Source organism: Lampetra planeri, chromosome 7, assembly GCF_965212315.1.
Source record: "Lampetra planeri chromosome 7, kcLamPlan1.2.h2, whole genome shotgun sequence".
Taxonomy (NCBI): Eukaryota; Metazoa; Chordata; class Hyperoartia; order Petromyzontiformes; family Petromyzontidae; genus Lampetra; species Lampetra planeri.
In genome coordinates this window covers 13,856,792-13,884,307 of record NC_136113.1, presented here as the reverse complement: position 1 = coordinate 13,884,307, position 27,516 = coordinate 13,856,792, and the positions used below count along the sequence as shown (strand labels likewise).

The following is a 27,516-nucleotide window of genomic DNA, read 5'->3' as shown; positions in this document are numbered from 1 at the left end:
GGCAATACAGTTTTATTTGCAATTTTTTAAAAGTTATTTGTTTACTTTTATTATATTTCGCACCCCTATCGTGTTTTTGTATTGTTGTAACATTCTGACGTGCCCCAACTGGACATCTGTGAAAAATAACTTTATAGCTTATCGGATTCCTCCTCGAGTCTAAATAAACATTGTGATCTCGTGTGCACTTTGTAAACGCGCTCAGCCTCGGCAGCCAATCGCTGCTCAGCTCGCCCATTGGGGTGCACTCTGTGAAAGTGCCACGACCACGCGCGATGTTGCCACGGCAACGTTGACAACAGAGAGAGCGAGAGAAGAGGCCGGTACCATGGAGGAGGAGGCGAACCCGGCTCCCAGGGCCCGCCGCGTCTTCATCAACCGCGTCGACTCGTTCCTGGGTAGGAGCCTCGCGCGGGTGAGTGGGGTGGGATTGACTTGTTGGGTGAGTTGGGCTGGGTGAGTGGGGTGGGTTTAGCTTTTTTGGGTGAGTTTAGCTTTTTTGGGTGAGTTTAGCTTTTTTGGGTGAGTTGGGCTGGGTGAGTGGGGTGGGATTGACTTGTTGGGTGAGTTGGGCTGGGTGAGTGGGGTGGGTTTGCCTTGTTGGGTGAGTTGGGCTGGGTGAGTGGGGTGGGTTTGCCTTGTTGGGTGAGTTGGGCTGGGTGAGTGGGGTGGGTTTGCCTTGTTGGGTGAGTTGGGCTGGGTGAGTGGGGTGGGTTTGACTTGTTGGGTGAGTGGGGTGGGTTTAGCTTTTTTGGGTGAGTTGGGCTGGGTGAGTGGGGTGGGTTTGTCTCTTTGGGTGAGTTGGGCTGGGTGAGTGGGGTGGGTTTAGACTTTGTGGGTGAGTTGGGCTGGGTGAGTGGGGTGGGTTTGACTTTTTGGGTAAGTTGGGCTGGGTGAGCGGGGTGGGTTTGTCTTGTTGGGTGAGTTGGGCTGGGTGAGTGGGGTGGGTTTGCCTTGTTGGGTGAGTTGGGCTGGGTGAGTGGGGTGGGTTTGCCTTGTTGGGTGAGTTGGGCTGGGTGAGTGGGGTGGGTTTGCCTTGTTGGGTGAGTTGGGCTGGGTGAGTGGGGTGGGATTGACTTATTGGGTGAGTTGGGCTGGGTGAGTGGGGTGGGTTTGACTTTCTGGGTGAGTTGGGCTGGGTGAGTGGGGTGGGTTTGGCTTGTTGGGTGAGTACGGCTGGGTGAGTGGGGTGGATTTGACTTGTTGGGTGAGTTGGGCTGGGTGAGCGGGGTGGGTTTGACTTTTTGGTTGAGTTGGGCTGGGTGAGTGGGGTGGGTTTGACTTTCTGGGTGAGTTGGGCTGGGTGAGTGGGGTGGGTTTGACTTTCTGGGTGAGTTGGGCTGGGTGAGTGGGGTGGGTTTGCCTTGTTGGGTGAGTTGGGCTGGGTGAGTGGGGTGGGTTTGCCTTGTTGGGTGAGTTGGGCTGGGTGAGCGGGGTGGGTTTGACTTTTTGGTTGAGTTGGGCTGGGTGAGTGGGGTGGGTTTGACTTTCTGGGTGAGTTGGGCTGGGTGAGTGGGGTGGGTTTGACTTTCTGGGTGAGTTGGGCTGGGTGAGTGGGGTGGGTTTGACTTTCTGGGTGAGTTGGGCTGGGTGAGTGGGGTGGGTTTGACTTTTTGGGTGAGTAAATAGGAGACAGTACAAATACTGTAAGTAGTTACAGCAACAAGGGGCAGTGCAAACAATTTACATCGCGTTTTCGAGACAGTACAAAGTATGTATTACAAACGTGACATGGCCCTGAATGGTGTCAAATTCATCATTTCGCTGGGGTGGGTTGATTCATTATGTGGCTAGTGACAGCCATGTGTTTGCATTAGGACTTAATGACTGATGAATGGATTTTGAAATGAATGCTTGCATGCGCGAGTGGATGGATGACTTAATCACTTAGAGGCCCTGGCTTTAGATGATGCTCAGTTTCTCCTAAAATTGCATCTAGAAATACAGCAAGGACATGCAGTCTGGGATTCATTATCTCCATCGCCCGTGCAAAGGGAAGACGTCTGTCTAAAAGTCGCATGAGCAGTGTTGCACGAGCGTTCCCACCACAATGAGCCGCAGTACATGGCAGGCTCATAGATCACTCAAGTGTGTTCAAAAGCGTTGAATTGCACCGACGTTAATAAGGGACACAGCAATAACCCCTTCCCCCCCAAGGAGAACACGCCAGCAAACGTGGCTTTTCTCCAGTGTCGTGCTGTGCAGCTGTTGAGTTGTGATGCACAAACCCGGCCTTAGAGCACAAATGTGGCTCCTGGGATATTAGCAGTGAAACGAATGCTCCCGAGGCTGTGAATTCTCACTGTGAAAAGCGAGGCACAATTCATCAACTTCAGCGTTCCATGGAGGTGTCATGGAAACGTAGATACATGTTAGACTTGTGCCACGAGTCGCCGAAAACTGGAGCCTACAATTAGTCGGGGGGCTCAGTGGAAAGGGCACTTGCCGAACGTGCAAAGATGATAATAAGAATATCAATGACCTTTGTTTTTTACCCAGGAAAGCCTTGCTGATTCTCAAGACGCATTTGCAGAAGGTTCCTGCATTGGGATGTTTCTCACTTGAGTTCTCTAACCATGGGCAGATCCATGGCTCAAGCTCTTTCCAGCCCATCTGTCTTCCTCAACGTTTTTTTTTTAAACCATCACCGGATGCAGTTTAACATTATAGCAAGGACATTTGGGATGTTTAGCTGATTCCATTAACAAGTGTTTGCCTTCATTGGAGGAAATCAGAGTACTCAGATAAAACCCATGGTAGCAAGAGTGTAACAGTGCAAGCTCTGCAAATATGTATTTAAGAATCTCTTACTGTTCTGCCATCTCCTATATGTATGTATTTTGAACTTCTTTCACACCATATATAGTCAATCTCATACTCCCAGGCAATCTCCCATCCAAGCAGTATCCAGGGTCAATGCTGCTTAGCAGCTTCTGAGATCTAATGAGGTCGGACACATTCAGCATAATTTGGACGCAGGTAACAAGATATCACTGGTGGAATATACGAATGTGAAACTTAGGTTTACGTGCTCGTGAAATGAGCCAATGCCAATGGAGGTCAGGCACATGTGGGGTGATTCGCGCATAAGCGATAATTATGGACATTGAGTAGTGGAGTAATTTGAGAAGTTGGGGCAGAGTGAGAGGCCAGACAAGAAATATTGTGACCTGTCCCTAAAGATATTTTTTTAAAGATGTAACGGAGCACTTTCAAGAAATTTTGACAAATTACAAGCCCTCAATGTTACTTTGCGAAAACCGAAATAGTGGAAAACAGGTTTTATTCATGTCTTGTAAAAGAGACCAAATCTAGAAGATGTCCTGTGAGATGATGTAAACCAAGGGAGGACTGGGAGATAGAGTGAAGGCTGGCACATGTGTATAGGATAATTATATTAAAAGCTGGGGCGCATACCGTGGATAATACTTAATGCTTGGCAGTGGATTAGAATGGGCCTATGGGATTTTATATATTAGCCGGGCATGTTGCCCAAAACATCCCTCGTAGGAGGTATTTTGTTTCTTGTTAAGCGTTGCATCAAGTGGGAATATTAATAATTCATTTATTTTTGACCAGATGCTCCATTGTGTGTGGATTGTGCGAGAAAAGGTGTGTGTGTGTGCATGACCAAAACATTGGCAATCATTGTCCATTTTTGCTCATAGCATTTGTCGGGCTGTGTGGTCGGAGCATCCTTGGAAAGCATGGAAGGGATGGAAGAGGACGAAGAAGAGGAGGCGCATGATGAGATGGATGGGGAAGGATCTGGACAGGGCCCATCGAAGGCAGCTCGTGTAAAGATGACTTACCAGGTTGTGGGCACCCTTGGACAACCAGAAAGCCCGGAGCCTGATTTTGTGCAGCAAATCGTGAAGGTATTCGCAGCAGTCAAGAATCCAGCCAAATGCACAATTTACCACCTTGGTCACAAGTGATCAATTACATTCATTCTGTAGGGGAAGTGCTCTTTCCAATAACGTCTAGTAACCCAGCAGAATTTGTGTAGCAAACCTGGCTCTGCTGATGAGACCCAGAAAGTCAACCAATCCCAGAGGTTTGCCTGCTTAAACCAAATGTTGCTCGATAACATTGGTTCGAAAGCGTTATTGGCTGATGGACTGAAGATTTATGATACTTTGGCAATGTAACATACTCTCATATGTTTACTAACATTGGATTATTTTGTAGCAAAATAACATGAATGTCAAATATACTGCTGGCAAGCAGACATCTAAATTGCAGGTGAAGGATGACACATCACAAGGTTAGTGAAAAGTCAGAAAACAATAGGCCTAGTCCGTGTATAAGAATAACAATTATTACCCCTTTTATGCACGTGATTTATTCTTTGGATAGACAGATCGAAGTGTTTTTATTTATTTATTCTGTTCATTTGAGTTTTCCGCTTATACTTTTCACAGCCTTCGTCACGCGAAGACCTGCTTGGCCACCTGATGGAGTGTGACATCGTTGTTTACAACATCACGGAGGATGCCGATCAGACAGAGGAAGCCTCCTGGGCGGTCACCGGTCAGAACTGCCACAATTGGATTTACCGCTGGGCCATAAGCAGATGTTATCGCTGAAAATATGGGAAAAAAACATTGGCTTTTGAGTTTGGGTTAACGTTTTTTTTTAAAATGTTGTTTCACAGAGATTCATGAGAAGTTGAAAAGCTTTGAAAATCCCAAGATGTTTGTTCTGTTGTCTACGATAATGACATGGGCACGCACCAGACCTCTGGACCCTGTGAGTGCAAAATACTGATTGTCGTTTATTTACTCAGGAAAGTCTTAGTCTCTTTCAGAAGAGTTTTTAATTGGTATAATGTTTGCCATTTTGTAGAACACCAGGGTACCTGGAAAAAAACCCATTCATATGTTTAACTTCTTTTGCACCGTACATAGCCAATCGTACTGATCGGAGGTGCGGGGGGAAATAAAACAAACACAAAGAGCAGTTCTAAAGAAATTCGTTTTCAATCAATCTAGAATGAGTTTTCAATTCATACGAGGGAATAACGCACAAAGTGCCAGAAAGATAGAGACTCAATCCATTGGATAAATCTCGCGTAGTTTCTGCGATCTAAACAAATCGCGTGTGTATTCAGGGCGAATGGGTCGTAGGCAAATGGGCAACACTTGTACACACACTCTCCGCGACTTAATGAGGAGTTTTATATTTGGCACGTTCACTACAGTGTTATCGTGTTGGTCCCAGGATGATCCAGAGCTGGACTTCACGGAGGAAGATTACCGGAGGAGGAAGCCCCATCCCAACTTTACACAGGAGATAGATGTAGAGAGACTTGTCATCAAGCTGGGAAAAACGGTTAGTGCTGCATAACACGAGTACAGTATTTAATACATGGTGTGAAACAAAGCAACAGATTCACAAACAATATATTTACCACTTCAGCGTGTGATTCTGCTTGCTTTCCAGAATAAAACCACCTTCTCCACCTTTGTGCTGGCATCTGGTCTCGTGTATGGAATGGGAGAGAGTGTTTTTCATCACTTCTTCAAGGTAACTTTGTTTTGCTGGTAACAGAAGATAACATAGACTGCCACGGTTGTGTAATGCGGCTCGTTTGCAAAGTGAGCCTTAACAGCGCAGAGTTGTTGTTGGTTGCAGACAGCGTGGCTTGGAGAATTGTCTGCCCTGCCGATATACGGACCCGGAAGCAACATTGTCCCAACTATCCACGTTAAAGACGTTGCAGGGTAAGAGACGTTGTTTATTGCAGTACTGGATGCTGCCATGGTGAAATGGTTATCGCGCCGGACTTGCAATTCAGAGGCGTCCGTTTGATCTCCTGGCGCGGCAGGTCAAACAATGTTGCAGTTTTCTTAAACCTCCCTGACTGTATCCACGTAGCAGTATAAATGGGCAGGTTGCATGAGCTGGGCAGGTTGCATGTGGTGGGATGAAGTGTGGGTACTCCAACCTTTTCCAAGATGCCTACTGTGGAAGAGTCAGAATATTGATTTATCCCGCAGGAATCTAATGAGTTACAAAGCTATTTTTCACAGATGTCCAGTAGTCACAGATGTCCAGTCGAGCAGGCCAACAAACCCTCGCGAGTGGCTGTCTAGAACTCCCTCTCGTGGAAGCCCTTCCGCCAGCAGGAGCGCGAGCAAGCAATTGCAGAGCTGCATCTTTTCCTTTCATGCTAAATTGCGGGCCAATTATTTACCTATAAAATCATCGATCCATATTGATTATTGCGCTAGTGATACATGCATTGAATTGTGCGTGTGGGAAGCCATTCATTATAATTCACGCAAATGAAGTGAACAAAACTGTACACATTAGATGAAAATAAATAAACGCTCAACAGACAAAGGCAAACTTTAAATTGTTTTGCAATGCCACCATAATTCTTGGTAATACTAGTTCACTTTTGTTAGACTGGGCTCCAACTATATGTACAAATACACCAGTTCACCAGGAATGCACCGATAAAATTATTTTTTTTATATATCTCTCAGGCTAAGTATGGTTGAGCCTGGATAGTATTTGGATCCGCAACTACTGGGCATAAAACAGCTGCTGTAGGCTTTCGTACAGCTGCATCATCAGCAGAGGGCAGTGCAGCAAAATCTATTGTTGTACTGTACTATGTTCCGGCATCTATGCTCCTCGCCTTCATCAACCCGCCCTGACCAGCACGGTGAAGTATGGTCAGAAAACCCACGTGACGCGCACAGCAGTGGGGAAGCATTCATCCAGCAGTGGATTGACAATTGGGCTGTGCATAAAGAGCATATGCTTACGCATTCATGGTGAATTGCTCATAACATTTCAATATGTCTGTCTCTTTCAAACAGTGTGGTGCAGAATATATTGGACAGAAAACCAAAGGTGCACTACTTGCTTGCTACAGACAGCTCAAAGCACACACTGGAGGAGATCGTCAAGGTATTTGCTTGACATTAAGGGTTGTATTTTTGTAAAACATAGGGTATTTAATCCATGTTCTCTTACCTTTTAATTTGATTATGCTATTAGTTTAGTTTCATTAATCTTGCAATCCTTATCCTTATTATGTAACCAATGTCACTCTTGCGAAGTAGACCTCGTTCGTGTGTTTGTCTTAACGAGTTGTTTCCACGTCTTGCTGAGTTAAATATTGAATTGGATTTCATGGACTGTAGTTTATGAACTCATGCATGACAGTACAGCACCCGTGGGATTGGCAGCCGCATTCTTCCAGCGGTCAGTCAGTTCCAGAACTTCGTTCGCCCAGCACCACTGTGTTCGCGGATTCGGCGAACAACCCTCATCGGGATTTATGGAAGGTTCAGCGTGGGATGTGTCACGTGGTGTGTGTTTTGTAAAAAGTCTCGCACTCGAAATCTCACCGAATGTCTGGAGGTGGCAGCAACGGGGCTGTTACCGCGTAGTGTCATCTCGTCAGCACAGGATTAATAAAAAAAAAGTTGTTTAATTGACTTCTGTGAATGCCTTTGCCCTATTTTGTGTATAATAAATGCTGTCTTATTCTTGGTTTTTTCGATAAAGTCACGTAGAAGGAAAATAATAAAATAATAGAAATATTTATTATTTTTTATAATTTTATTATTTCCTTTCTACGTGACTTTACCGAAAGAACCAAGAATATGAATCCCTGCAGTCACGAAAGCTTTAAATCAAAATGCTGTCTTGTTATGTTATTGGCTTGTTAACGTGTCAGGGTATAATTTTTAATGCTTTATAATTGAAGTTAAAAGAGGTAATGCACGAACTCTGTCCATGTCTGTAGCGGGGAGAAAGGAGTGTCACGATTACTCTCGTTAAGATAATCCAAAATATAAAATTACTTGTAAAATTTGTGTTGCTATTAGGGGAATAACCTATAATGAAACTGGCAACGTTTATCAAAGAGTTGGCAAAAACATGGTGATAAAAAAAAACTGGGCAAAAAATTAGGTTATGACATTACAGGCCATGCGCGTTGCCTTCATGTCTCTCCATGACATCATTACGTGTGATGTCATCCAATTGTGCGGCTCAAAAAGTAATGTTATCATTGCTAATTAAACGCTTCCAAGGAGCGTGTTGGAAAAGCGGTATAGAATCCACGTGAGCGCATGCATGTTCATCCATATTCATACATGTAGGGGTTGATAATAACCTAAGGGTCACATGCACTCTCAAATCGTGAAACTGCATATTTTACGAGTATAACGTTTGACATCTTTACGTGAAAGAACTGTTGATATAATAATTTACTTTCACTCCAATCCAAGTTGAAATTCCCGTAACTAGAATTTGTCATGAACTTTGCATTTTACAGGCCATCAGCAAACACTTGGGACCGGGTAAAACCATAAAAGTGCCCAAGGAAGAAGCACTCCTGTCAAGAGACCTCGTGGTAATGTCATCTCTGTCTTGCATACCTATCCTGGTATAACACAGCTGTATATAGTAAGCAGTTGATCTGTATATATGTGTGTGTCTTCAGAGAAATAACTCTTCCTAGACCTCTGCAATAATTTCAATGATTTAGGAGTCATTTAAAAGCTAATGTAAGCAATGTAAAGATTACGAGAGAGAAACAATAGTTTTAAAGCTATAATTTGGCTTAACAGCTGCAGTGCTGGTTATCCAAATCTATCATTTGCAATATCACGGAATGTTACGTGCCCCACTTTAAAAAAAAAATCATGAAGAGGTCTGCGTGTTGGGGTAGCAGTGGGTCTGTGAATCTCAGCGGGTTTCCAACTACATTGCATAAACGAGTGAGTGGTTTACTTGAATGCGCCTCCCAAGCGTGGAAGACTGAGCGACTCCCCCTTGTGCCGTGGCAGCAATCGGATTACGACCACCTGCTCGTGAATCTGCGATTCGATGCGCAGTTCTTGCGCGGGGGCATGAACATCCACTGGGTTGCTGAGGGTGGCCTGGTGGAGAACATCGCCACCATCGTCAGGGAGTACAAGGAGACACGAGGTCTGCTGGTGAGAACCTTTTGCTCCCCTTGAGCGCGCTCGTGCGAACGCTCTGCACTCGTTTCGTGCGCTTTAAAGAATCCCACTGAAGCGTTGAATTTTTCTCGAAAGTCGAATTACAGTTTTAACTGATTCTTTCAAGCATTTTTTTGGAAATTTGGATGATGTTTAACCATCTTTGCAAGCACAATGTAAAATAATGAGCAAGAGTACTTGTTGCCTAACCCATTTGGAGCAACTCGATCTGTGGTTAATCTCAAGCGTCCGGGGAAATGTGAACATCATATGCATGAATCAAATCATAGTTTAATTTATAAAAATAGACGTTTAAGTTTGTTTTAAGTGCGTTAAATAATGCGTGTAATAATCTATTTACTATTTTGGGAATTATTTTGTTGCTATCCATTTGTAAATGATCATACGAATAATTTCTACAGTAATCAATTACTTGAATAATGAGATAGCCAGGCTCCGAGTTTCACCCCCCGTCAAAACAACCCAGCGCGTGCGCATCCCTCGCGGGTGTTGTTTGCGCTCACAGCCCATGCGTGCCTGCGTGCTTGGCCCGCCTGCCGTGGGGAAGACCTCCCTGGTGGAGAAACTCTGCAAGCACTACAGGCTGCACCACATCAAGGCCAAGGACGTCGTAGATGGGGCCATCGAGAGGCTGGTGAGCAGCGTGGTGCAGAGCTGCCTGTTGGATTTGTGATTTGCGTGGCTTTACCTGCGAAGCAGGACGCTGCCGTGATGTGCCGATTAACACGCTCGGCTCGGTGGGCACACTGACAATCCAGAGGCTGCCGCTTTGGTCTCCTAACGTGGCACTTGAAGCAATGGCCAGGTTTCCCTCTTGTCTACCCAGCGGAAAAGATGGACACGCCACAGTAAGTCGATCAGCAAGTCACACGTGGTAGGGTAAGTAAGGTACTGTACTACCACCTCTTCCAAGTTCTAGCCTGTGTAGGGGAGTAGGCCAAAGTACCCTCGAGAGGGGCTCGCTAGAGTCCCATCTACTGGCGTGGGCCAGTAGATTGCATTGCTTATGCGAGATGCCCAGCGAGCTGACCCATTTATAAATTTGACAGGCAGCATGGTCAAGTAGAGCGGGGGGAGGCCCTCATCCAGCAGTGGATTCACAAATCGGGCCGTACATGTATGTGATCTTACAATGGGTCCCACGTTGGTGGTGAAGGGCACTCTTGTCTGTAAAACACCAAGGCAACACAGCAGCATTTGTACAACAGGCCTCACTCCAGGGTTTTCTACATAAACAAATGCTGCTGGAAAACATTGCTCTATAAAGCCCAGAGGCTGATGGACTAAAATGTTATTTTAAATAATACATTTTAGTTCAAGGGACCCTTGTGTATTAAAAAAATGTTTTACTGTCTTGGAGGATAATGAGTAACATTTAGAAATAATACATATACATTTTCAGTCCAATGATTTTCTGTAAAAAAAAATGTGGAGCAAGAATTGTTCAAGCAGGTAAACTCTGGACTGTTTTTGACCTCCCGGGTCTCAATGGTGGCATTAGGCATGTTGAATAATTCTGCTGCATTATTGTCAGGAGCGATCCATGTGCTTCTAATGCCTAGTTTCCACAAACAGCCAACTCGAGTCGATTTGAGGGCACTCGATTTGGCCAGAACTCGAGTTGAAGGACAACTGTCGGTTAAAAGTGTGGCGTTTTCCATTATTCTCCGAGCTACTCAATTTATCACGCGAGTTTGACAGGCCTTTCCCAGAAATACTTCCAAGTAAGATTTTCTCAGAAATGCTTGTGAATTAAAGGTCAAGACCACGTTGCTGGCAGAGTTAAACGTTGAATTAAATGTAAAATCAAATGTTCATGTTGTCCCACAATGTTTTTGAATGTTACGTGTTTGGTGATGTATTTCCGCTTGGCCTGGATCTGATATAGGAATTTCATGTCAGCCTGCGAAGCGAAATTAACCCAGATATTTCTGCCTCGAGCTCGAATTCGCCGCCAACTCGGAGGAGAGCAATTCTCGTTTATTCTCGAGCTCTTGGCTCCTGGAAATGAGTGAATGTCTCAGTGGGTAAAATGTGTCAGTGAGGCTGTAACACGGGGCGCCACGGTGGCGAGAAGTTAACTACCTTGCCTGGTATACAGGATGTTGTGGGTTCGATCCTGACCCCTGACACCTGTATATTTGGAGTTTGCATGTTCTCCCCGTGGGTTGCATGGATTTTTCTCTGGGTCCTCCGGCTCACCCCACCCTCCGCCCCCCGACATTTAGAAAGATGCGTTTAGAGTATTTGGCTGCTGTAAATTTGCACGCGATAAGCCACTTCATTGAGCTATGATTTGAGGCCAGGTCGCTTCTGAAGAAGGGCTATATAGCTCAGTGGACCTTTCCTGGTTAAATACAATTGTTTAAGTTGACATGCAGGGATACTTCACTCTGGTTACAGGAGAGGATAGCAGCTCGGGCACAGAAGGAGGGTGAAGAGGAGGAACACAGAGAGACGGAGGAGGAAGAGGAAGGAGGAGGGGAAGCAGAGGAAGAGGGGGAATCAGCTCAGGATGCACAGGAGCTGCTGGAAGCTGTGAAAGAAAGCTTGGAACAAAACAATGGTAAAAAAGAATAAATGTCATACAGGGTTTGTGGAGCATTCAAATATGGATCCTGTTACAGACAATCATAAACTAAATACACATTTTTGTAGTTCTCATATTATACATTCACATATATGCAAAATATGATACCATGGTAATGGAAATATAAAACGTAATGTTAACATCACCACAGCAGTGGAATGGGCTTTTTATGTAATTCATCGACTTCCCATGTAAAAGCCCAAATGATGCTTATATTAAATTCTGTCAGTGTCAGATTCTTTTTTTCCCGTGCTGTAATTCCTGTTCTGCAGAATATACCAGATGAGCAGTTGAGGGTTGGCTCGAACCTCCTTCCTCAGTCAATAAAATCAGGAGTGCTTTGTGGGGTGTCAGTAATGGTTGCTCTTCGCATATCTGCCAGGCGAATGTGGAATTTATTTACCCCTGGTTCAGGACTCTAAACAGGCGACAAGCTTGTTCAATCGGGAAATTCTTTCGTCCAGGGTGGGTTGATCACACACATTTATAAACCTCCCAAACCCACTTGGGTTACGAGGTGGCCAGGAGATGTCAGTACAGCAAGTGGATTGAATTAATCTGAGCAGAGCTTTGAGTCTTATCTCCTTAAATGTGTGGTGGGATTTCTCATTTTGAAAATAAAACGTACTTCAAATCGCTTTAAGCTATTGTCATTGTAGTGCGTATTTAATGTGGCGCTGCGCTCTGATGTTGTAGGAGAAAACATTGATTAAAAGTCTATTTAATTAAGTTGAACGTGTTGTCTATATTGATTTAAAGTTGCGCATTTTGATGTGACGTCACATTTCTCAACCCCCCCCCCACCTCGTCACACAGCGTCACAAATGTCTGACCCCCTCCCCCCTAGGTGCGTGACGTCATTTATGGACGGCCCCTAATGTGTTTGATCCCAACAGGTCGGCTTGAGGACACGTACTTGGTGAGGTTCTTCAAGGAGAAGCTGCGCTCCATGTCGTGCCAGAATCAAGGGTTCATTTTGGACGGTTTTCCCAAAACCTACGCCCAGGCCAAGGAGCTGTTCACTGGTACGGCGTTTGAATATCAGAACATCGAAAAGGTTTCGATTTAAAGCTTTCGTGACTGCAGGGATTCATCTTCTTGGTTCTTTCGGTAAAGTCACGTAGAAGGGAAGTAATAAAATAATAAAAATATAACATAATAAAATAATATAATAAAATCATATAATAAAATACTTTTATTATGTTATATTTTTATTATTTTATTACTTCCCTTCTACGTGACTTTACCGAAAGAACCAAGAAGATCGAAAAGGTTGTGTTGGTGCAAGGCGCTGGCAGTCTGCTGCCCCTTCCACCTGCTCTCCCCTTTTTTTTCGCCTTTGCCTTGATGTTTGTTTTTCCATTGTATATTTGACTTCATGTGTTTATCCTCACGATTTTGTCTTGCATAGCTCTTTTGATTTAGATTTTCTTTCATGGAGTGTTGAAAATGTCACGCGTATAGCGCTGTGCGATCTTTCAATGAACGGCGCAATATAAAAATAAATGATATGTTATTGTTACTAACGAGATGGGGCCATTCAGTTAAAGTAGTTTGTTAAGGCAAGAAACTCCGTGGGAGGCATCTGTCTCCCGCGTTTTATTGTCGCCGTCATCGTGGTTAAGTGCAGTTGACAAAATAGGCATCGGCGTGCAAACTCCAAGACACCGAATGGCAAATTGAGATGAACTGAAATAAAATAAAATACAAATGAAACATGTGTAAACGTAGCGTACAACCAAACCATCCTGAGTGTACCAGACCTCTTCGAATCTCAGAAGCAAAGCAGGCTTGAGCCTGCTACATACTTGGATGGGAGACTGCCTGGTGATACGCAGCGCTATAGGCTTGGTCGTCAAGGTGGCCAACATGTGACAGTATAGTAATGAATTCTTGAATCTGTCTGTGTAGAGGTTTGAGTGTTACCCCCTCCGATGCATGGGCTTCCTCCACATTCTTTTGTTCTCTTGTTCCCCACCCAAAACAAAACACTGAAATTCAATTGATCAAACACCCCTGTGGAATTGACCAAACGAAAAAATCTAATCCTTTCGTTGGTAAGAAACAAAAATATAAATAGTAAAAAACCCAGGTTGCTGTGACCAAATTGTAAATGCTGATACCACATCAGGTTTGACTCCAAAACGTCTTGAATAAACACATCTCGTGTTTTAAAGTTGGGCATGGAATCAAGCGTTCTCAACCCCATCGAGATTTTACTCCCCAGATGCGGACCTGCCAAGCGTGTGGCACAACAGAGGAAACGTTATGCTTCATGCGCATAATGTTTGGGGAATTATTGTACGCCGTTAAGTAAATTCACCAAGAGTTTTCCCTTCTTTTGCTTGCAACAGGGGAAGACGATGCTGAGGAGGAGGAAGACGCAATATCGGGCAAAGAAAACTACTACGACAAGAGCATCATACCAGGTGTTGCAACGTGCGCTTATTTCGACACCACATGCGATGGACAGATAGCGCCGAATTGAATCAACTCGCCTTGCATGCTGCTCTCATGACAATGCACACTGCCAAGTGGCAAATCCCTATTATGATTATCTATGGAAATATCATGAACTCATTAAAAAATAATTTCAGCACAATATTTTTGATATTCATTTTAATGTAAATGTTTACATACAGAGCACATACAATGCCATCCAAGGCATAATACTCCCCCTGATGCATTGGCACATTTCAGATAATAAGAGGGGGAAGGGAAGGTGGGGGCATCACTTCTCTTAATATCAGCCCCCTGAATGTGAACCACATTTTTTGAAGCTCAGGACAAAAGTACTTCAGCACCTAAAATCAAATCGACGTTTAAAACATTACCATGAATATTGCATTGATAGTTTGGTTCTGACCATTTCAGTTTCAGTATATTTTAGTTCGGCTGTATTGTACTTGGGATCAAGGTCAAGAAGTCATCATGGACAATCTCTGGATGCCAACATTCTTCTATAGTTGACATCTGACCTTTAAGGGCCACTCTTACAGTTTCCTCACCGGCCAGCTTGCCACTGCAATGCTTGTCCTGATCATCAACCCTCCATCATTTTTATATTGGTGTGTCCCACTCATTGCAATCGCTTTTTTCTTAATTACATGCACATCACTTCCTCGCCAGGTTCCCTTAAGAGCTTTAAAGTTCGCTCACCCTATCCTTCCGTCAAATTCCCAGCATCCTCCGCATGCACTTGTTTTTTCAAAGGCCAGAACTATTGCAACTCTTTTCAACTAAGGTTGAATGCGAACATACATTCGCTCCATCCCTCTGTCTGTCCGTGTGTCTGCTAAACATGGGGTCATCTTAAATCCTATGATGATCCAACACGTTTTATTCGTCGTGTTAAGTTTTGTAGCTGTGAAGGACGAGGCAGAAAAAAGTCCACCGCCGACTTGGTCAAGCACGAGGATGTCACACACCATGCGGGCGCTTCTCCTCTCGTGACGTCATTCTGTGTGACGTCATTTCACGCGGCTAGTTGAATATTATGCTTCTGATGACAAAACAGACATCAGAAAGCGTTACGGAACCATGCATGTGCATGATTTTCTTCATTATTGTGTAATGGCTGCATGGTGAGTGAAACTCGCTGACCCGAGCAAGCAAAATAGACATTCCTCCTACCTCGTACACCGTGCTTCAAATCGCCCAGCAGAAGTTTCCTCTTTCTGTCTCCTGGCCTCTTTCTCGTCAACCTTCCGTGCTTTCGGAACCTCTGAGAATGTGACGGTGAATCTTCAGGATTGTCCTAATTAGACCGTCGTTGTGCTGAGATCCGGGTTTTTGCCACGGCTGTGGGGGTGGTGCAGACTTGGTGGTTTCCCTGGAGGCCCCGGACGATTTCCTGCGTGACCGCGTGATGAACCTGCCCGAGGCCGTGGTGGCCGGCACTCACTACACTGAGGAGTCCACTCTGCGGCGGCTGGCCGCTTTCCGCGCGCACAACACCGTCGACGAGACCATGCTCAACTACTTTGAAGAGCAGAGCGTCGCCGTCGCACACTACGGTGGGCCGCTGCGTTGTCGCCGTCGCATCGATACGCGGTGGACTGTCTGTCACGTGTGCAGGCGGTGCAACTGCACCAGCCAAGCGAAATATTAGGGTCATCATAGATAATATGGCTGCATCAAATGTAGGCACATTTATCACGCTCATTAACGTAAAAAGACTTGATCACTCACGCCTCTATATTGTCTGCATCTGTCTTCTGCCATCTCACTACATTTTTATACCAGTCGAAGATGTTTAAAAAAAAATTTATTTTTTATTTTGGCTTATTCTAAACTATGGTTTACTCGAGTCTGGCTTCAGAGGTTTTACTGTATGTGGTGCTTCTCCCTGTAGTGCGTGGGACTCATGGTACAGCACAATGCTTATCACTGCACATGTGTTACTGAGGCTGATGCATAGCCAGTGAAAACGACACACATTGTTTAATATTATCCTTACTTTGCAGATGTAACCAAGGAAGATGCTGAATTCCTGCTGCTGGCACACCAGCTGCTCAAACGGATGGGCGAGCCGCGTAACTACGGCCTGACGGCCGAGGAGAGGGAAGAAATCTTCCGGCGTGCGGCGGAGGAGAGGATGAGGCAGGAGGCCGAGAAGTGGGCCGAGTGGGAGAGACACGAGGCGGTGGAGGCGGCCGAGAGGGAACGCAAGCTCAACGAGTGGGTCGGTACTCTCCCTCCAAGTAGCACCTCGCTCGCGTCGGCCGCTGCGTAGTGGACCAGCCTCCACTGTTAACAACGGACCCGTATGCACGTTGATCTTCTTTTCGCACCGTGCATTGGCAACCGTGCTAATCGGAGGTGCGGGGGAAGAACAACAAACTCAAACACAAAAAGCAGTTCTAAAGAAATCGGTTTTAAATTTAGATGATTTAAAAGTGCACAGCTCCAGTGGTTTCCTAATATCGGAAAGAAGAGCTTTCTAAACGGCCGCAGAAGCGCATCTGAAAGCGCGCGATGCAGTAACGCCGCTGCGAGGACGACCGGAGTTTGTGATTAACCTCATGTAATAAACGATCTGCATTTATGATTTGTTTTCTATGATCCCCCTGCAAATACTTGTTTATTATTTTTGGATTTGTATATTACATTTTATTGCAAAATTCACATCTTGAAAAGGTCTCTGAAAACAACTTCATGTGGCAGTTGGGCTTTGACACGGCCATCATGTTTAAGTGTAATGTGCTTGTGTATGCCACTTCCGCCAAGCTTGGTTGTATTCGCAGTAGGTTTCAACGGACAATGTTTACAAGATCTTTCTGGGACAAACCGCAAATGGAGGTTTGATTCCAAGGCTGAATGCAGAACATTCAGGAGGCAAGGGGCTTTGGGACCAAACCTCCACTCGGGGTTTGTGCCAGGTACCTCTTGTCAAGACTGTCTGTTGAAACCTTGAGTACAACCACTGTCGAAGCACTCGGAGAAGAAAGGGTGAGTGGGCTTCACTGACACTATATACCTACACAAGATGAACTTGGCCAAATGTTGAAGTCAAGCAGTGATACCACAGGCGTCCTTGGGGGGGGGGGCATACGTCCCCCTTAATTAGCAGCAGTACACATCTCTAAGCACCATGTGCCCCCCCAATGTGGAGGCTGGAGAGGTACTTGACTTCGAGTTATGTAGGTCATCACGGCCGATCATCCATATTCCTCAACAGTTACTCAGTTAACACCTGATCATCAAAGGTATGCTCTTGAAGTCCCCCGCTTACTGAGCTTTACATTAAGGTTATAAACATGGACCCCCTCCGTTTAGAGCTGCCCTATTAACGGTCATAGAATTGATACTGAATCCAAGTGCAGTTGCGTTCAACATACATATATTTAACAAGATTCATATATTTAACAAGATTTAACAAGATTCGTTCACCACATGGGACGCTGCCGTGGTGTAATGGCTAACACACTGGACTTACAATCCAGGGGTCACCGGTTTGTTCTCAGTTAAAACGATTGACAAGTTGCTTAGAAACCCTGTCCACCGAACAGTAGGAATGGGTACGGCAGTTAATCGGCAGGTCGCGTGTAAAGTGTGGACACTCCCACCACTTCCAAGACGTCTGGTCAACGTGGAAGAGCAGGGCAATATCCCTTGTAGAGGGGCTCTCGAAAGCTCCCTCTCGTGGAGCTCCTTCCACCGACAGTTAAGCGAGCAGGAGACTTCAGCGCTGCACCGTCACCATTCACCACATGTGCAGCGCTTTAAGGGCTCGATGACCCGTGTGCGTTGGCAGCAAGCCAAGCTGGAGGCAGAGAGGCAGCAGGAGCAGGAGCTCCTGGCCCGCGAGACGGTCCCCTTGCGCGAGTATCTGCTCGCACACGTGATGCCCACGCTCACCACGGGGCTCATCGAGTGCTGCTCCGTGCGACCCCCAGACCCCGTCGATTTCCTGGTCAGTGCTGGTGCCCTTTGGATTGGCTTGTTTTACTAGCATGCACACCCGAGTTTCCACTTCAGATAACGCATTTCCATCCACGACATCACACTGAATGCGCCAAAATCCCGTAAAGCTTTTGGAAGCTAAGCAGGGTTTGAGCTTGGATGCTTGGATGGGTGACCACCGTACACACGAAACAGGTGTTATAGGCATTGTGGGCGGTGCAGCAAAATAATGTTTTCTTCAAACAGGCTGAACATGTCCATATGCTACTTCAGTGCCATTGGGATTGGCTTAAGTTTCCGAGCACGTCGGACCCAAGTTTCACATCCGCGTAATTTACTCTTAAGAAATCATATTGCCCTTGACCAAATCACCCTGAATGTCTCCTCAGATCTGGACGCTCAGCCAGATTGAACTAAGTCAGCACTCTGACTTAGTTCAATCTGGCTGTCTGGGAATACCGGGTGTTGTAGGGTTGGCTACGAGGTGGCTGGGAATGGATTCTTAAATCCATTTGGAACGTTGAGTGTTAGCACCTTGTGTGTGTTTTTTTTATCAGCTTACTCCAGTTCCCTCCAGTATTCATAACACACATTGGTCTAACATCTTAAAAAACGATCTTGAGGCTTTTCTGGGTAACAGGCATTCATTTGCTTTAATAACCACAATTTGACATTGGTATTCATAAAAAAAAACTATTCCACAACTTCACTGTACACTGGGCAGATACTCTGCAGGTCTCAATTAGAAAATAGCTTTTAAACTTAGGTTCTTAAGATGCAGTACTGTACTGCGAGAAATTGTGGAACCTATTGTTTGATCAGTGCATTTGCATTGGCGTGGTGTGTCTGTTGCAGGCGGAGTATATATTCAAGAACAATCCTCAGGTTGACTAAGTCAAGCTGATCCACCCTCACAGAACGGTCCAGAGAGCCCTTTAAACGCAAGCCATGCATGCGAATTACATTTAACATTAAAAAAAGAACACCACTGTTATACAGTTGTCACAATAGAAATATTTTTAAGACGGGAACATAACACAAAACACAAGTTCTCAAGTGTAAGAAGCATTTTAATTGAGAGCCTGCACAAATATATGTTTTTGTGTGACAAAGGTTAACTTAAATACATGTTTTAATAAAAAAAATGTGTTTGGCAGAGTGCATAATGTTTGTTCAACAATCGTTATGACGACGGATAAACAAACACAAGTGGTGTAATTCTTGTGTTTGATGTTTCTTGTTTGTGTTTTGGTGAAAACGTGTTGACATCTCTGTTAACAACACTCTGGCAAATCACCGAGACATTCCATGTTGACCATTCTGCTGCCCAAAGCTCATTTGATAGATTATTTCAGCAGTGGTTCTTAATCCAGATCTCAAAAACCCCATATTTCAAGTTGACCAAGTTCTAATGTTCAACTTATTGGTCAATAAACTGTATGGAATGATAATGGGTACATGATACAGCATCATACTGCACGTGGGTGGCCTGAGTTGGATTTAGGATCACCGGTGAAACATTTTAGCCCTCTCACTCAGCGTTTCTCCAACTCCAGCCCCCGTGAGACACCCACAGTGCACCATTCCACATCTACCAATCTTCCAACTTCATGTGCAAAAAATAATCCACGGCACGTTGCACGCTAACGCACGCTCGCAACGGTTGTTAAGAAAAAAATAAAAATGCATCCTGCGGGCCAGCGAGGACTGGGGTTTGAGAAACAACGCTCCAACTCAGAAGCTGCAAGTTAACTGCGCCGCTCATTCTTGACGACCACGGCGGGCTCCTGCAGTTGCATAGCGGTCACCTTCTCCACCAGGTCTCTCACGTAGACTTTAAACAGCGGCTCAACGTCCTGCAAGAAGACGCCTCGGTGTCAACACCTCATCGTTTCTAACGCACCACTTAAACCACTTTCCCTGTACAATAGTAGGCATGCAACCATTCACCATCGAGTGGAATGATGAATTTTCACGAATAATAGTTTGATTCGAGAATCGGTGAGATTCGTGTGATTGTCATCTCAAATAGGATTCAATTTGTTTTATATCTCGTTTGCAGTTTTTTTCCCTTTTTGTAACAGTATATCATTTGCTAAACATGATCTCGTACACAGTTTTCAATGTATCGCAAGTGTAAACATTGATTTGAATCGATGAATCAAAGCGTCGTTACATGCCTACACATCTTTATGTGATTGGTACACAAAATAAAAATCAACCTTGCAACTGTACCGTAGCAGTCACTGTCATACCTTCTTTTCTAGTTGTCTTTGCTTTTCAACAGCCTCCACCAGGGAAAGGCCAACCCATTCTGCCTCCGCTTCTGGAATCACAAACTCCTGTACAAAAAGCACAACAGTCAGAGATGCTGCTCAAGTCACAAAAAATATATACTATGTCAATTCTAGATTTGAAGCTTTTGTGACTGCAAGGATTCATACTCTTAGGTTGTTTCGGTAAAGTCACGTAGGTAAAAATAATAATAGTTGAAAATAACTCAATTAAATTCTCGAATCAAACTATTGATTTCATTGAGTTATTTTCATTCATTATTATTTTATTTTTTTACCTACATGACTTTACCGAAAAAACCTAAGAGTATATACTATGTCAACTGCCTTTCTTGATGCAATACTTTGCAAGCGTGAACACAACGGTGCTGGCTGCAACACGGCAAGCAGATGGCTGGTGCAGCAAGTGGTTTGAATCCATCTGCGTGGAGCTTTTGAGTGTTACGCCTTGTAGCTGCGGAATCTATCCGTGTTCTGTTTTCCTCCAATTTTGCCACACACCCATTCATTGAATCTAACCAAAAATCATAATGCAGGACTCCCCTAAAAAAGTCTTGGGAATAAAGTGAGGCTTTGCTGAATTAAGGGCATTATTATTACATCTTCTTGGTTCTTTCGGTAAAGTCACGTAGAAGGGAAGTAATAGAATAATAAAAATAAAACATAATAAAATAATTCTCACGACGTTTTGGCCAAAACGCAAGCAGCCGTCCTCAGGTGAAAACCAGGTCCGTCGAGGCGACAGAGTCTGACGGCTGCTTGTGTTGTGGCCAAAATGTCGTGAGAATTATTTTATTATGTTTTATTTTTATTATTCTATTACTTCCCTTCTACGTGACTTTACCGAAAGAACCAAGAAGATGAATCCCTGCAGTCACGAAAGCTTTAAATCGAAATTATTATTACGGTTCATTATATATGGGTGGATTCTCTGTATTGCGGCTAAACCGTGCTTACGGAGAAATTATATGTTCACGCGCGTTTCTTTCATTATTAGCGGCTTCTCATTCATCGAGTCAGTGATTCATTGCCCATGTGAGTGCATACATGTCGGCAGGTAAATGGATTACTTACAGAAGCAACGAAAACAGACAACACATTCTTTGTCTTTTACGAAGATAAACAATAAATATATTTTTGTCATATCCTAGTTTACATCTGTTTTGCATTGTCTGCTTGTATTTTATTCTGGCCACCCCTTCCTACCCATGACCGTGGGTAATCGAGAGGTGACTTTATTAGTTCCTTGCTGGTCAGCTACCTTGTACTTGTCGTAGACGAACTCCCTCTTGACGGGATCATCGGGGTAGAGCTGCGTGTCTTTGCGAGCCAGACGCAGCAGCAAGGTCCTCTTCAGCTCCATGCCAAACTTGGAGTTGAGGTCCTCCTTTGGGGTCTGTTGTAAACAATTGCAGCAGAACATTCAGTGCTGCTCACAAAGCACGATTCTGCATCCGGCAATAGTTCAGGATGTTTCTGTCCCCTTGTTTATATTGGAGTCGCAATGATGCGTACTGCTGCCTGCTATAGGTAAATTGGACACTGATATTCAGCAGGTTATCACATGTCAATATGCCTTAGGCAGGTATTGTTATTCCTTGTGCTGTGGGTATTTATGGGATTGAATCAATGATTTTATGTAAATGTAGTGAAATATACATATTACTAATAATGCAGTTGTAAGTTAAATTAACTTAAGTTCATTCACGAGTTGAACAGCTGGCATAACTGCTGATGGAACATCTAATGCAGGTTTATGCCCTATAAACGAAGTACATTTTAACTGAGAGTTCTGGACTGATGAAAGGAGTAACTGGCAGTTCAACAGGGCTGAGCTCTCAGAAACATCTCTCAGGAATTAAATCCCAGCTTGCGTGTCATTTCCCCTTACTGGTCACACTGGCGGTAATGACACTCACTCTACTCACTCGCAAACTCAAGAGCACCTTTCCAAAATATGTATTATAACAAATCAAAAATCCAACCTACACATTGTATTAGTTAATTCACATCCATACCACGTGGGTATTTACATCAGAGGTGGCCAGGTTAAAAGGGAAAACGAAAAACTGCGCCTTCTGGGTCACACGATTAACACTTCTATACCCGTATCGTCCGGTCTAAAAATCTCCGTTTTAAAATGTGGTGGGTTCGTGGTGGGGCGTTCGAGGAGGGACTGAAGATTCACCTTGAGGATGTAAAAGTCAAATCCGTAGGCATTGTCAATTAGGTCCAGAGTCCTCATGGTGACGGTGACGCTGAAGGTGTGGTCCAGGATCTCGCTGTACAGATCCCGCTTGAACAGCTGGGGTTTCCACAGCCTGCGCAGCTTCCGGGAGAGCTGAAGGGACGAGGGACAACACAGCCCGGCTCCATGGGGGGGTTCATCACGATGGTGCTGCGGGTTCTCAAGCGAGGCCCCGTACGCGCCTCAGTGCGACGAGAGGCATTTTATTGTTTGTTTGCAAAGTGTGATGAGATCTCCACTGTGGCTATGGTTGGTGTAACAACAGCACACATTTGTTGCCTACGCTCGAGATACTTTCCTTCACACATTTGCTTGTCTCCTTTGTAACCAGAGTGGAGTAAGCAATTGTAGGGTTGCACTTTTGCCTTTGGTTTCTACCGTCTCCACATGGTTACATTGAGCTGTGTGATGGCTCGCTTAAGGCGGTACCACACAGAATAAAAACACTATTAAACTACAACGAAATTGTTATTTTTTGTATTTTACCAGGCGAGGCCCACTGAGCTATACAGCTCTTTTTCAGAAGCGACCTGGCCACAAATGATAGCTCAACAAAATGGCTTATCACGTGGAAATGTAAATATATATAAATGTCAAACAGCCAAACACTCTATAAAAGCGTGCTTCTAAATGTGGAGGGAAAAACCCAGAGGACCCGGAAAAAAAATCCACGCGACCACGGGTAGAGTTCACCTAAACTCAAAATATAGAGCGGGCGTCAGGGGTCGGGATCAACTCCGCGACTTCCTGCATACGAGGCGAGGAAGTTAACATCTCGCCACCATGGCTAAACAGCCGGCGTAAGGTCCGTGGGCTCGCAGAGGGCCAACCTTCTCGTTGTTGGCGTAGGTGAAACCGTAGAGCCAGCCCTCGCCACCCCAGAGGCCGTTCTGCGACTCGCGCGGATAGTAGACGGGGATGGCCGGGTTGCGCTGGATGCGCCACCGCCTGCCCGTACGTGAGCACGACTTCCAGCCGTCCTCGCCCGGCACAAAGTGCACCGGGGTCGGTTCTCGGGGCACCATGGAGCTGCAGGAGAAGATGCGCCATGGAGTTAATCGACGTCTCGCACCGTCTCGATCACTCATCACTGTGTGTGTCTGTCTACCACTAACCACTGTGTATCACAACCACTGTGTGTGTCTGTCACTAACCACTGTGTGTGTCTGTCTATCACTAACCACTGTCTACCACTACCACTGTGTGTGTCTGTCACTAACTACTGTGTGTCTGTCACTAACCACTGCCTATGACTACCACTGTGTGTGTCTGTCACTAACCACTGTCTGTCACAATCACTGTCTATCAGGGGATGTTTGAGGGGGGAAAGTGTGCACACAAATCTGTCTGTCGCCTGATGAAGCTGGTTGTAATTACTGGCGAAACGTCGTACTCAGATTGTAAATGTTGTGGCTTGGCTCTCCAACACACCGGTTAGTCCTGTACTAGTATACTACACTATACACTACACTATACACTCCACTACTATACACTACACACTACACTACTATACACTGCACTACTATACACACTAGTGACGAATTGGCCACGTTCTGTTTACGTGACAACCCTTACTAGTTGGCCGTGTCGGGTGGTAGAGGGTTTAACGACACATTTATATATTTACGCGATCTAACCCCCAAAAAAACCTCTATTATGTCAAAACAGACTGTTGTACTGTACTACTATTGCCGCCGCGCTTGGAGCGCCTAACGCTCCCCGCCTTCAGCAGACCGGCGCGGACCGGCGCGGTGAAATGTTTACACGCTTTCATAAGTGACAACGACAACAAAACAACAAAAAGGGTCCCATTTTGTGGCGTGGTGAAGTATTTATGCTCGAATAACGCCTCTCCTTCCCTCACCCTCCTCAAGTGACGACCGAGGGAGCCCCCCACCTCCCTCATCATGGTGGTGGTTGTGGTGCTGTGTTCGTGAGGTGGAGGTGTGTGTAGATAGGGGCAGGGTCACGTGGTGGTGGTGGTGGTGGAGGTGTGTGTAAGTAGGGACAGGGTAACGAGGTGGTGATGCTGTGTTGGTGAGATGGAGGTGTGTGTAGGTAGGGGCAGCGTAACGTGGTGGTGGAGGGGTGTGTAGGTAGGGACAGGGTAACATTGTGGTGGTGTGTGTAGGTAGGGGCAGGGTCACGTGGTGGTGGTATGTGTAGGTCGGGGCAGGGTAACGTGGTGGTGGTGGAGGTGTGTGTAGGTAGGGACAGGGTAACATGGTGGTGGTGTGCGTAGGTAGGGGCAGGGTAACGGTGGTGATGCTGTGTTCGTGAGATGGAGGTGTGTGTAGGTAGGGACAGGGTAACATGGTGGTGTGCGTAGGTAGGGGCAGGGTAACGGTGGTGATGCTGTGTTCGTGAGATGGAGGTGTGTGTAGGTAGGGACAGGGTAACATGGTGGTGGTGTGCGTAGGTAGGGGCAGGGTAACGAGGTGGTGATGCTGTGTTCGTGAGATGGAGGTGTGCGTAGGTAGGGGCAGGGTAACGGTGGTGATGCTGTGTTCGTGAGATGGAGGTGTGTGTAGGTAGGGACAGGGTAACATGGTGGTGGTGTGCGTAGGTAGGGGCAGGGTAACGAGGTGGTGATGCTGTGTTGGTGAGATGGAGGTGTGTGTAGGTCGGGGCGCAGGGTGACACGCGTGAATCGCCGCCTACTCGCGGTAGTGTTGGGGCAGGCGCGAGTAGACCCCCTGCTGCAGCTTCAACGCCTCCCACATCTTGGGCGGGTACTTGTGCAGCGGCATGGCGCCTTTCGCCTCCACGCACCCTCGCCGCGACGTTGATAACAATCGATTGAAGGCGATGTTAAGAGAGTAACAGCGCCGATGTCGGTGGATGCTTTTTGGTGATCGATTAATCGGCTGACGGAGTCGCTCTGACCGCGGTCACTGCGTGGGTCGTGCCCACTCCAGGCGACACGATGCGCACCAAGACGGTTCACCGCTCCCGACAAACCCTCCCGGTCATCTATCTCCGCAGTCGACAACGTGAAAACGCATCGACGAATGTCGTCTTTTCTTTTTCTTTGGGGGGTATTCTCCAGCGAGGTGAATTCGTAAGCGCGCGACTGTGTTTTTAGTAATTTAGCATCGAGCGTAAATCGGGACTGCTGGAGCCGTTGCGAGAGATCTCGATCCCAAGGATTGTCGATCGCTGCGAGTGATCAGTTTGTGGGCGCATCGAGTTGCCGCTGCCACTCAGCTGAAGGTGACCCCGAGGGGGGGGGGCTGGTGGCGTTTCTTAGGTTCCCAAACCACGTGGAACCAGCATTGCAATAATCGTCGCGCTATGCAGTAAACACGACACGCGGAACCGACGTTGTCAGTGATGATCACGGCCGTATACACCATTGGAACCTCATTTGCCAGTAACAAAATATGATAATTGTTTTTTTACCCTTTTATCTGGCAACAAAACTGACACCTTTTTTTACAAGGAGTCATGTTTGCATTATGACTGCAGGTATTGTGGTCTATGCAAACATGACTCCTTGTAAAAAAAAGGTGTCAGTTTTGTTGCCAGATAAAAGGGTAAAAAAACAATGATCACGGCTGTGTTTGGGCCCCCCCCCCCCCCCATAAGAGCACCGGGGCGGTTTACCGCGACGTGTAGGGCACCCCCAGTGGCAGCTGTCTCAGTGCGCACAAGGTGATTCCGCTAGTAAGCATGGCCCAACGTTGCATGTTTACCCGAGCACCTGGTTTATAAACATTGTAATTAAAATCCCTTTGTGATGTCAATGACCTGCATATTTTCTATACTTCGCGTGCACTCTCAGGGCAATTGCAAGCGCGCATCTCATTGCACCGCTCGGGTTTAGTTCCCTCTTAGCTGGAAAAATAAATGCAGGTTACATTTTCTATAGTCTTGGGTTACCCAGAAAGGTCAAGGACTATACAGTACCCGTTCGTTTAATGTGTGATCATGTTATGCACAGCTCTTGTCGATTAATTTGCTGGATTAAATATCGTGTCTGCCACGGAGCTGGCTTCGCAAAAACTTCACCAGTGCTCGTTGGTGCAAATGGTTGCCTGAGACCCATTCAGGTGTCACTCGCCACTCATCCTAGCCGCTTCCCGGAGTCGAACTGGGGTTCGCCATGTGTGTTTGTTGTAGTACAGAGTTAGACTGATGGCCTTAATCTAAGTTGTCTTGTGGTTGTTGTTGTTGTTTGACTTGCATCGCACTGGGATTTTTGCACACAGCGTTGGTGTACGGTGCTTTTTCTGCAATATTTTACTGTCTTTTCTTGGATTTTCTGTTTGCACTCAGTCACATATTCACTTTAAGATGTTTTTGTTCATGTTTTTGTTTGTTGCGGTTGCACCCGATTCAAGAGCCGAATGGCTCACAGGGCTAATAAATGAACTTGAAACTTGAACTTGAAAACCGAGCTCAAAGCACCGTGCGATACACCTCCACGAGCCGTCCAACAACTCTATCCACTAGGTGGCAGCAGATATATGAGAGAGAATACACATGCAGTTAGCAGCAGGCGGCATGGCAATTTGACAAGTGTGTCTTGTAGCCGCCACGTCGCTTATCTGCATCAATTAAAATCATAATGAACCATTGTCCACGGTCGGATGAAGGTTTCCCCAGCCCTTCGCCCTCTGGCGGTCATGCAATAAACACAACAATCCACGTCGCTCCTGCACAACAGCTAATTCCATTGCTCTATCTCCACGGCGGTCATCAAGGTCGTCGTCTTTTCCCTCCTTCGCCACTGCGTTGTTAGTCTCGACCTCGCGTCGTCGTCATCATCATCATACCCTCAGTAGGGACGTGTCCTGCCCACGCCCACTTTATTATTATTTTTTATTTTAAAACAGCTGCTCACTCAAAACTGATTATTAATAAATACCATTCTTAAACATGTGTTTTTTTTCAACCATGCACGTTCAGTCTGTGCCCCACGTCACCCATCAATTACGCCGAGTATAATTTACGCAATGACTAAAGCTAATGTGTGAGCATGAC

At 45.7% G+C, this 27,516-nt stretch overlaps 2 protein-coding genes across 3 annotated transcripts; one reads left to right on the top strand and one right to left on the bottom strand.

Moving 5' to 3' along the window:
• The first annotated feature begins 266 nt into the window (after nucleotides 1–266).
• Nucleotides 267–19,016, top strand: AK7 (adenylate kinase 7). 2 transcript variants are annotated; one of them, XM_078596444.1, is made up of 18 exons: nucleotides 267–415; nucleotides 3,669–3,878; nucleotides 4,425–4,533; nucleotides 4,658–4,752; nucleotides 5,224–5,334; nucleotides 5,446–5,529; nucleotides 5,638–5,726; nucleotides 6,834–6,924; nucleotides 8,303–8,380; nucleotides 8,817–8,966; nucleotides 9,499–9,627; nucleotides 11,397–11,559; nucleotides 12,480–12,608; nucleotides 13,938–14,012; nucleotides 15,402–15,599; nucleotides 16,050–16,267; nucleotides 17,840–17,998; nucleotides 18,844–19,016. In XM_078596444.1, the coding sequence occupies exons 1-18, from the start codon at nucleotides 329–331 to the stop codon at nucleotides 18,880–18,882; spliced, it is 2,214 nt and encodes a 737-aa protein (XP_078452570.1). In that variant the 5' UTR covers nucleotides 267–328; the 3' UTR covers nucleotides 18,883–19,016. The 2 variants fall into 2 exon arrangements, with proteins under 2 accessions (XP_078452570.1, XP_078452569.1); XM_078596443.1 differs by having other exon boundaries at nucleotides 314–398.
• A 21-nt stretch (nucleotides 19,017–19,037) lies between these two features.
• On the bottom strand, nucleotides 19,038–25,674 carry MRPL28 (mitochondrial ribosomal protein L28). Its single transcript, XM_078596445.1, has 6 exons — nucleotides 25,192–25,674; nucleotides 23,361–23,559; nucleotides 22,471–22,623; nucleotides 21,544–21,678; nucleotides 20,244–20,330; nucleotides 19,038–19,844 (listed from the first exon to the last, which is right to left on the bottom strand). The coding sequence occupies exons 1-6, from the start codon at nucleotides 25,278–25,280 to the stop codon at nucleotides 19,737–19,739; spliced, it is 771 nt and encodes a 256-aa protein (XP_078452571.1). The 5' UTR covers nucleotides 25,281–25,674; the 3' UTR covers nucleotides 19,038–19,736.
• Between the last annotated feature and the right edge of the window lie 1,842 nt (nucleotides 25,675–27,516).

What these genes read in the sequence shown, in the direction of transcription:
- AK7 (XM_078596444.1), top strand. Translation starts at nt 329, where the DNA reads ATGGAGGAGGAGGCGAACCCGGCTCCCAGGGCCCGCCGCGTCTTCATC. An exon ending in CACTGGAGGAGATCGTCAAG is followed by an intron (nt 6,925 to 8,302) that starts GTATTTGCTTGA and finishes TGCATTTTACAG; the next exon opens with GCCATCAGCAAACACTTGGG. An exon ending in GGCCAAGGAGCTGTTCACTG is followed by an intron (nt 12,609 to 13,937) that starts GTACGGCGTTTG and finishes TGCTTGCAACAG; the next exon opens with GGGAAGACGATGCTGAGGAG.
- MRPL28 (XM_078596445.1), bottom strand. Translation starts at nt 25,280, where the DNA reads ATGCCGCTGCACAAGTACCCGCCCAAGATGTGGGAGGCGTTGAAGCTG. An exon ending in CCTACGCCAACAACGAGAAG is followed by an intron (nt 22,624 to 23,360) that starts GTTGGCCCTCTG and finishes TCGTCCCTTCAG; the next exon opens with CTCTCCCGGAAGCTGCGCAG. An exon ending in TCGTCTACGACAAGTACAAG is followed by an intron (nt 20,331 to 21,543) that starts GTAGCTGACCAG and finishes CTTTTTGTACAG; the next exon opens with GAGTTTGTGATTCCAGAAGC.